Raw genomic sequence first — 10328 nt, 5'->3', positions numbered from 1 at the left:
ATAAAAGCTCTTATCCTCCAAGAACTTCACATCTCTAGACACAAGAACTCTCCTGGCTTCTGAATCATAGCATTTGTATCCCTTTTGTGACGTTGAGTAGCCAATGAACATGGCTCTTGTGCTCTTTGCTTCTAGCTTATTCCTTAGCTCCCCGGGTACAAGTACAAAGCACACGCATCCAAAGACTCTTAAGTGATCCAGCACAGGTTTGCTTCTGTTAGAACTTCATAAGGAGCTTGATCTTCCAGGATCTTGGTTGGTATCCTATTGATTAGATAACAAGCCGAGATCACAGCATCACTCCAGAATCTCTTAGGCACACTTGTATGAAACATCATAGACCTTGCCACCTCCATTAGGTGTCTATTCTTTCTCTCAGCTACACCGTTCTGTTGAGGAGTGTATGGACAACTTGTCTGATGTAGAATCCCATGTTGAGCTAGGTGACTCTGAATGCATTGCCAGTATATTCTCCACCATTATCAGACCTGAAAATCTTAATCTTGGCATTATACTGGTTAGATACATAAGATTGGAAGTTTTTAAATGCATCAAGAACCTATCCTTTGTTTTAATGAGTGTTATCCAGGTGTATTTAGATTTCTCATCTATAAATGTGACAAAGTACTTGTAATTATCTCTAGATAAGCAGGAGCAGTCCATACATCAGAGTGAACAAGATCAAAACACTTATCATAGATAGTAGTAGATCTTTTAAAAACAGTCTTACAATGTTTTCCCAAAATACAAGCCTCACAATCATTATTTTTAAACATGACACCTGGAAACATTAAGCTAAGGCTCTAACATGTGGATGTCCTAGCCTAGAATGCCATAATGCACCTTTACTTAAAACAGAACTCAGCAAACAACTAGAAATGGGGTTAATGTCTTCAAGTACATAAAGATCCCCCTTGGTTACTCCTTGTCCGATCAACTTATTGCTCTCAATATCCTGAAATGTCACATTGTTAGGACTAAAGATAACATTGCATTGTAGATCATTGGTACATCTTTTAACAGATAAGAGATTAGAGGTAAAATCAGGCATGTAAAATGCTTTAGAGTTCTTATCAAATAGCTTTAGGTCTCCTACACCTTTAATGGGAATTCTATCTCCATTTGCAATCATTACATGTCCATGAGCAGGTTCTATGTTTTTGATCAAGCTATCATCACTAATCATGTGATGAGATGCACCAGAGTCAAAAATCAATGGTTTTATGCCTCTAGCAAGATGAGTTCTAGGTGATTCATTTCTCAGTTGTAATTTCTCAATGATATCTATCAACCTATTCTCATTCCTAGGCATCATGTGAGCAGTATAAGAGTAACCAAGAGTGTTTCCGAATGTACCAGACTCCTTAAGAGCTTTGATGAGGGCATCAATGTCAGATTTGCGGATCACTTCATGCTCCAAACTCTTTGCGGCCGTGTAGTGAGTTGCCATTGCCTTGCCTGCGCTTTCACCCACTTGTGCACTTGAGCCTGCTCCTGATGGACCGGCTTCACTTGCTTCAGTAGACAGGTTAGCTCTGGCTTCTCGATCCTTGTTGAACTTGGCCGGCTTGAGATGGGGATGAAGGATCCAGCACTGGCTCCTCTTGTGTCCCGGCTTCTTGCAGTGATTACATTTGCCTCCAAACCTCCTCTCATCACCATACTTCTTCTCATCAGTCTTGTATGCTGCACGGTTAGCTTGCGCTCCTTCCTCAGCCTTGTTGGCTGGAGCTAAGTCTCCCTTGCTTCCGAAGAGACCAAGAGACCCTTCCTCCTTCTGAAGCTGTGCACACACTTCCTCCATGGATGGAAGACTTGGCATCCTCAGCATGTGTTTGATCACATCATTGAACGGAGGATCCAACGTCAACAGCAACCCAAACACCTGATCCTGTTCCCTCCTCTCCATGAGTAGCTCTTGATCAGCCGTGCTTGGCCTCAATGATTCAAGCTCAGACCACAAGGATCAATACTTGCCCAAATGCTTGGTGAACTCCTCTCCATCTTGTACCAGTGTCTTGATAGCTTTCTTGATCTCATACACACGGTTCAGATTGGTAACGTTCCCAAAAGTCTTTTGGAGTACCTCCCACAGGTGTTTTGGAGTCTCACAGTAGCTGTAGGCTTCCAAGAGATGTTCTTCAAGTGATCCTTGCAGCACAGATAGCACCATCAAGTCATCTTGAATCCACTTCTTTCCATCAGCAACCGCGAGCTCTCTTCCACCTTCTTCCTCACTAGCCACTGGTGCTGGAGCTTCATCTGTGATGTGACCCCATAACCCTAGCCTCCCAATGGCTGTCTTCACAAGCCTAGGCCACAACAGGTAGTTTCCCCCACCCTTGAGTGAAATCGGAACCGTAATGACCTTGTTTCCTCCCATCTTGATTTGCTTGAACTTGGTTTAGAATCTAACAAGAAAGAACTTTTATCTGACGCTGAAGAACACAAGATCTCAATACCACAGCCAACCTGGCTCTGATACCATATGACTTTAGAGAATATGAAAGGTATTGAGAAGTCTAAGAGAGATTTAAGAGAGATTAGAGTGTTTAAGAGAAAGTGTATGAGATTATCATGATGAACTAGAGAGAGAGACTCATAAACTCGTGTGTTGCTTTCATTAATCACCAAGAGTTACAATATATAGCTAAGGAAAGACTAGGGTTTCAGCTTAAGAGATAAGGTAAAGCATGTGTAGTCAAAGCTAAAGGGAGCGGATGGTTTGAACTAGCCAATGGAATGCTTCACACACTTTCAGCATATTCCAAGATGCTGATCACTTTACAGCTATGCCAGCCTGTCTTCTCCGCGTCTCCTTTCTTCCTTTCAACGGTCACAAGGCTTCTTAACACTCACGGTAACTCTCCAAAGTAACTTGGGTGAGGATGGTAAGTTTTGGTTGATGAAGTCGACCCGGGAAGGTACGGCCTGTACGGCCAGTACGGTCAGTACGGATTGTACGGACTGGTCGACTTCATACCTCATCCTTTCCTTAACCCATCCTTCTCCTAATGCTTCCTTATACCCCAATCACTTCCCTTGCTTATACTCAACTCATTTCAACAGTATCCTCTTTGTGTAGTGGAATACCCCACAAACATAGCCTTAGTACTCTTAGGTTCCAGCTTGTTCCTCATATCTCCCGGAATCAGTACATAACAAAGGCTTCCAAACACTCTCAAGTGGCTTAGGGATGGCTTGAGTTTGTTTAACACTTCAAATGGTGATTGATCCTGCAAGACTCTTGTGGGAATCCGATTGATCAAGTAGCAGGCTGAGATCACAGCATCACTCCAGAATCTCTTTGGGACATTTGTTTGGAACATCATTGATCTTGCAACCTCCATGAGGTGTCGATTCTTTCTCTCAGCCACTCCATTCTGCTGTGGAGTGTAGGGACAGCTAGTTTGATGAAGGATTCCATGTGAGGCTAGATGTTGCTTGAAGGCATTGCTTGTGTACTCCCCACCATTATCTGATCTGAAAATCTTAAGCTTGGCATTATAATGGTTAGATACATAAGCTTGAAAGTTTTTAAATGCCTCAAGAACTCTATTCTTAGTTTTAATGAGTGTTAACCAGGTGTATTTGGATTTTTCATCAATGAATGTTACAAAATACTTATAGTTTTCCCTAGACAAGCAAGGAGCAGTCCACACATCAGAATGCACAAGATCAAAACATTTTTCATAGATAGTAGTTGAGTTCTTAAAGACTGTCTTACAATGTTTGCCCAAGATACATGCTTCACATTCATTATTTTTAAACATGACACCTGGTAACATTAAGCTTAAGGCTCTAACATGTGGGTGATCTAGTCTAGCATGCCACAATGCATTATTATTCAAACTGGAAATAGAACTAAACGAGCAACTTGAATTGGAAACAGGAGCTATGTCTTCTAGCATATAAAGCTCTCCTTTGGTAACTCCCTTGCCAATCATTTTCCTTGTCTCAATATCCTGAAACTTCACATCATTAGGACTAAAGATAACATTGCAATGCAAATCAGTAGTACATCTTTTAACAGATAATAAATTAGATGTGAATTCAGGCATATAAAATGCTTTAGACTCTTTATCAAACAGCTTTAGATTTCCTATTCCTTTAATTGCAATTCTATCACCATTAGCAATCATCACATTTCCACAAGCAGGTTCTACATTTTTAATCAAACTAGTGTCACTAATCATGTGATGAGATGCTCCTGAATCTACAATCAATGGTTTTATCACATTACTAGCTGCAAAGGTTCTAGGCAAATCATTCACATTACTTGGGTAACTTCTTGTAACCGCGGTCGAGGTTTCACCTGTCTGAATGTGTACGGACCGTACGGCCTTGTACGGCCTTGTACGGTCATGCCAATGTGAACCTCTCCCATCACACCAATGCTTAACATACTCTCTTCAGTCTTCACCCCTTACTACTTCACACTTGTATATTCAACTCTTCTCAACACTCCCCCTCAAGCTTAGCTTTGTGAAGTCTAAGCTTGGACACTATGAGATCTTCCTCATTAAAAACCTCATCAAAGAAAACCCATTGGGACAAAACTTTGATGAGGGAAAAAGAGTAAAGACCTCATAGGAAGGGGATCAGCTCTTGGCTGAGAGATCAATGAGTCCTAACCTGATGTAGATGGACTCCATTGTCTTCATCCTTGCGGCTTTAGTAAACACATCAGCCAACTGATCTTCACTTCTTGTGTAGCACGGCAGAATCACTCCCAAGACTATCATCTGCCTCACCTTGTGACAATCCACTTCAATATGCTTGGTTCTCTCATGAAACACTGAGTTAGATGCAATGTGGATTGCAGCCTGATTGTCACAATGCATTGTCATTGGCGCCGCTTGCTCAATCTCAATGTGCTTCAAGATCCCCTTGATCCACACTAACTCATTGGTAAGCTTCAGCATTGCCCTATACTCAGCTTCAGCACTTGAGCAGGAGACTACTTTCTGCTTCTTGCTCTTCCAAGTCACATGGTTCCCTCCAATGAAGGTGCAGTAACCGGTTGTAGATCTTCTGTCTGCTCTATCTCCAGCCCAATCTGCATCACAATAGCCTACTACTTCTGTACTCACATTGCATCCCATCCAAACTCCTTGGCCTGGTGATCCGTTGAGATAGCTAAGCACTCTGTCCACCATTCTCCAATGGTGATCCTTTGGAGCTTGCATATGTTGGCTAACCTGATTCACAGCAAAGCAGATATCAGGTCGTGTGATAGTTAAGTAGATTAGCTTACCCACTAGCTTCCTATAAAGCTTAGGGTCATGCAACAGCTTGCTGTCTTCAAGCTCCCCCTCTCTTGGTACTTTGTACCCATCCTCCATTGGCATCTTAGCAGTTTGTCCTCCAAGTTTACCTGCATCTTTCAAAAGATCAAGTGTATACTTCCTTTGGGACATGAATAAACCTTCCTTGGATCTACAAATCTCAATTCCAAGAAAGTATTTCATTTCCCCTAAATCCTTGATTTCAAACACAGATTTAAGGTAGTCTTTGGTCTCTTGTATTCCAACCTTATCACTTCCAGTAATGATAATGTCATCCACATAGACCAATAGACAGATGATACCTGATTGCGTGACTAGAGTGGACAGCGTGTGATCCAATTCTGATTTCCGGAAGCCTCTTCCATTTAAGGTTGTGCTCAGCTTATGATACCATGCTCTAGGAGATTGCTTCAGTCCATAAATGGCTTTCTTAAGTCTCAACACATTTCCGGGCTTCACCATGCTTTCTAGTCCCGGAGGAGGATGCATGTATACTTCATCTTCAACTTCCCCTTGGAGAAATGCATTCTTCACATCCATCTGCCATAAGCCCCATCCAAGGTTTGTTGCAATGGATAGTATGATTCTGATTGTGTGAAGTTTAGCCACTGGTGCGAAGGTATCAATGTAATCCTCTCCATATGTTTGAGTAAACCCTCTAGCCACCAGCCTTGTCTTCTTCCTATCAATCCTTCCATCAGGTAGATACTTGATTGTAAATATCCATTTACAAGAAACTGCCTTCTTCCCTTTAGGCAGCTCACTCTCATACCAGGTTTCATTCTTAATCATAGCATCAGCCTCATCCGCAACTGAATCTTTCCATTCTTTGTCTTTCATTGCCTCCTCATATGTCCTTGGTATGTAGCTTGTATCCAAACTGATCATAAATGCGTGATGTTCATCTGGAAACTGAGCAAATGAACACACAGCTTGACTGGGATATGCCACAGCTTGAGCATTGTAGTAGACTCTGGTATTGGTCCAGTTAGATGGATCCTTCCTCACTCTTGTGCTCCTTCTTAACGGTACTGTCTCCATAAGTGGGTCACTCTCCACTCCCGGTTCCCTAGTTGCCGCTTCATTCAGTACTTCTCCTTCTTCTCCTCTTTCAGATTGTACCTCAAACTGATCTCTTTCTTCAGTTTCATCTTCATTTTGCATCCCTTGTTGATCAGGACTTACGCTCCCTTCATTCTCATGAGCTCCATCAGACTGGTTTCCCCCCTCATGATCAGCATGGGGTGTGTCTTCAGCTTCATTTTGAACTGGTGCTTCTCGCCCTTTTGGATCCTGGGTTGTATTGATCCCAAGACCGTCCCAGATCATCCTAAGGCTTGCAGCCTTGTCAGATTGTTGAGCTAGATCCTTCAAATCTTCCCAGCTTCTTTCTTCATAGTACCCCTTAGCCTCTATAAACTTCACGTCTCTTGACACTAGGAGTCTTCTTGTTTGAGGATCAAAGCACTTGTATCCTCTTTGTGTAGTGGAATACCCCACAAACATAGCCTTAGTACTCTTAGGTTCCAGCTTGTTCCTCATATCTCCCGGAATCAGTACATAACAAAGGCTTCCAAACACTCTCAAGTGGCTTAGGGATGGCTTGAGTTTGTTTAACACTTCAAATGGTGATTGATCCTGCAAGACTCTTGTGGGAATCCGATTGATCAAGTAGCAGGCTGAGATCACAGCATCACTCCAGAATCTCTTTGGGACATTTGTTTGGAACATCATTGATCTTGCAACCTCCATGAGGTGTCGATTCTTTCTCTCAGCCACTCCGTTCTGCTGTGGAGTGTAGGGACAGCTAGTTTTATGAAGGATTCCATGTGAGGCTAGATGTTGCTTGAAGGCATTGCTTGTGTACTCCCCACCATTATCTGATCTGAAAATCTTAAGCTTGGCATTATAATGGTTAGATACATAAGCTTGAAAGTTTTTAAATGCCTCAAGAACTCTATCCTTAGTTTTAATGAGTGTTAACCAGGTGTATTTGGATTTTTCATCAATGAATGTTACAAAATACTTATAGTTTTCCCTAGACAAGCAAGGAGCAGTCCACACATCAGAATGCACAAGATCAAAACATTTTTCATAGATAGTAGTTGAGTTCTTAAAGACTGTCTTACAATGTTTACCCAAGATACATGCTTCACATTCATTATTTTTAAACATGACACCTGGTAACATTAAGCTTAAGGCTCTAACATGTGGGTGACCTAGTCTAGCATGCCACAATGCATTATTATTCAAACTGGAAATAGAACTAAACGAGCAACTTGAATTGGAAACAGGAGCTATGTCTTCTAGCATATAAAGCTCTCCTTTGGTAACTCCCTTGCCAATCATTTTCCTTGTCTCAATATCCTGAAACTTCACATCATTAGGACTAAAGATAACATTGCAATGCAAATCAGTAGTACATCTTTTAACAGATAATAAATTAGATGTGAATTCAGGCATATAAAATGCTTTAGACTCTTTATCAAACAGCTTTAGATTTCCTATTCCTTTAATTGCAATTCTATCACCATTAGCAATCATCACATTTCCACAAGCAGGTTCTATATTTTAATCAAACTAGTGTCACTAATCATGTGATGAGAAGCTCCTGAATCTACAATCAATGGTTTTATCACATTACTAGCTGCAAAGGTTCTAGGCAAATCATTCAAGCTGTTTAGAGTTCTAGGTGCTCTAGTAGTCTCAATACTATGACTCAGATATCCATCAGTTCTATCTATATAGGATGCAGCAAGAGAGTATCCTAAAGGAGAGTTCATACAGTTACCATTCTCCTTGAGAGCTTTGATGAGGGCATCAATGTCTGATCTCCTTATCATCTCACCATCAGTGCTCTTCCCCGGAGTGTGTTGGGTAGTTAAGGCCTTTCCTTCACCATCTCGCATTGACTGCCCAGCTCCGGAAGTTCCAGCTTCACTTGCCCCTTCAGACAGATGCGCCCTTGCTTCTTTATCCTTCAGGAACTTCGCTGGCTTGAGGTGAGGGTGCAGGATCCAGCATTGGCTCCTCTTGTGGCCCTGCTTCTTGCAATGGTCACACTTCTCTCCAAACTTCCCTTCTTCAGTGCGGTAAGCTGCCTTGTTTGCCTGGATAGTATCAGATTGGTTTGCAAGTGTGAGCTCCCCCTTGCCTCCGAACAGCCCAACTGATCCCTCTTCTTTTTGTATCTGAGCACACACATCTTCAAGGGAGGGAAGCTTTGGTGACCTCAAGATATGCTTGATGAGATCATTAAAGATCGGATTCAAGGTGAGTAGTAAGCCGAACACTTGATCTTGTTCTCTTCTCTCCATGAGCACATCTTGGTCAGTGGTGTTGGGCCTCAGCATCTCTAGCTCTGACCACAAGGCTCTGAACTTTCCCAAGTGTTTAGTAAACTCCACCTCCTCTTGCACAAGTGTGTTGATTGATCTCTTCAACTCAAACACACGGCTCAGGTTAGATGTGTTACCATAGACCTTTTGGAGTGTCTCCCACAGATCCTTTGGCGTCTCACAGTAGCTGTATGCTTCCAAGATTGAGGCTTCAAGTGACCCATGTAGCACCGTAAGCACCTTCAAGTCATCCTGATCCCACTTCTCTTGATCTGCCACCACCAGCTCTTGACCGCCTTCTCTTCGTTAGCAACTGGTCTTGAAGCTCCACCAGAGATATGGCTCCACAGACCCTTGCTCCCAACCGCCGCTTTCACCAAGCGAGACCACAAAGTAGTAGTTAGTACCACCCTTCAACGTAACCGCAACCGAGAGAGTCTTGCTCTTGCTTTCCTCCATTCCAAATGCTTCAAAAGACAACCGTAGATGAAATGAAGCTGAAGATTAATGAGATTAGAAACAGACTATGAGCAACCTGGCTCTGATACCATATTAGATTAAGAGAATGAAATGATTTAGAGTAGATTAAGGAACAGAATGTGAGATTATGAAGAGTTTAGGTGAGAATCATGATTAAGAGAGTATGAATGTAGAGAGATAGACTCAGAACTGTATATTTATTATTAATGACAAGAGTTACAATATATAGTGAGAGATCATTAGGGTTTTCGAAATCATAAAGAGGAGCTAAGCATGTGAGGTCAACAAGGTTAGGATAAGCTCTCTTTAACTCGGCCAATCAGAGTTCCCACATGCTTGGAGCATCTAGGATCTTGGACAAAGATGCTCTTGCCTTTCCAGCTGTGCCAGCCTGTAAAGCCGCGCCTCTCTTATCCTCCAACGGTCTGATTCATCAGCCAAAGCCCCTTCTCTTCCATAAGTTACTCGGGTAACTTATTGTAACCGCGGTCGAGGTTTCACCTGTCTGAATGTGTACGGACCGTACGGCCTTGTACGGCCTTGTACGGTCATGCCAATGTGAACCTCTCCCATCACACCAATGCTTAACATACTCTCTTCAGTCTTCACCCCTTACTACTTCACACTTGTATATTCAACTCTTCTCAACATGCTATTCCCAAATTGGGAAACTGGAATCACCTGATTTGAAAGTGGGATAACTTCTTCTTGCCAACTCCTATGAGATTTATTCAACTTCCTGGTGATTCTCCACCACTTTATGTATCCAAATCAAGCTTCTCACAAAGATCATCCTGGTTTGATTGGAACGACGAAGAAGCTGTGCTATTCCCAAACTGGGAAACTGGAATCACCTGATTTGAAAGTGGGATAACTTCTTGTTGTCAACTCCTATGAGATTTATTCAACTTCCTGGTGATTTTCCACCACTTTATGTATCCATATCAAGCTTCTCACAAAGTGATTCATCCTGGTTTGATTGGAACGACGATGAAGCTGTGCTATTCCCAAACTGGGAAACTGGAATCACCTGATTTGAAAGTGGGATAACTTCTTCTTGCCAACTCCTATGAGATTTATTCAACTTCCTGGTGATTCTCCACCACTTTATGTATCCAAATCAAGCTTCTCACAAAGATCATCCTGGTTTGATTGGAACGACGAAGAAGCTGTGCTATTCCCAAACAAGGAAACTGGAATCACCTGATTTGAAAGTGGGATA

The 10328-nt window shown here is 42.2% G+C and overlaps 1 protein-coding gene across 1 annotated transcript; it reads right to left on the bottom strand.

The window, feature by feature from the left end:
• Positions 1–898: 898 nt before the first annotated feature.
• On the bottom strand, positions 899–2062 carry LOC117131585. Its single transcript, XM_033283652.1, has 2 exons — positions 1357–2062; positions 899–955 (listed from the first exon to the last, which is right to left on the bottom strand). The coding sequence occupies exons 1-2, from the start codon at positions 1907–1909 to the stop codon at positions 948–950; spliced, it is 561 nt and encodes a 186-aa protein (XP_033139543.1). The 5' UTR covers positions 1910–2062; the 3' UTR covers positions 899–947.
• Between the last annotated feature and the right edge of the window lie 8266 nt (positions 2063–10328).

This window comes from Brassica rapa, unplaced genomic scaffold, assembly GCF_000309985.2.
Source record: "Brassica rapa cultivar Chiifu-401-42 unplaced genomic scaffold, CAAS_Brap_v3.01 Scaffold1059, whole genome shotgun sequence".
Taxonomy (NCBI): Eukaryota; Viridiplantae; Streptophyta; class Magnoliopsida; order Brassicales; family Brassicaceae; genus Brassica; species Brassica rapa.
The sequence above is the reverse complement of the archived record's forward strand: the minus strand, read 5'-3'. Positions and strand labels throughout refer to the sequence as shown.

What these genes read in the sequence shown, in the direction of transcription:
- LOC117131585 (XM_033283652.1), bottom strand. Translation starts at nt 1,909, where the DNA reads ATGGAGAGGAGGGAACAGGATCAGGTGTTTGGGTTGCTGTTGACGTTG.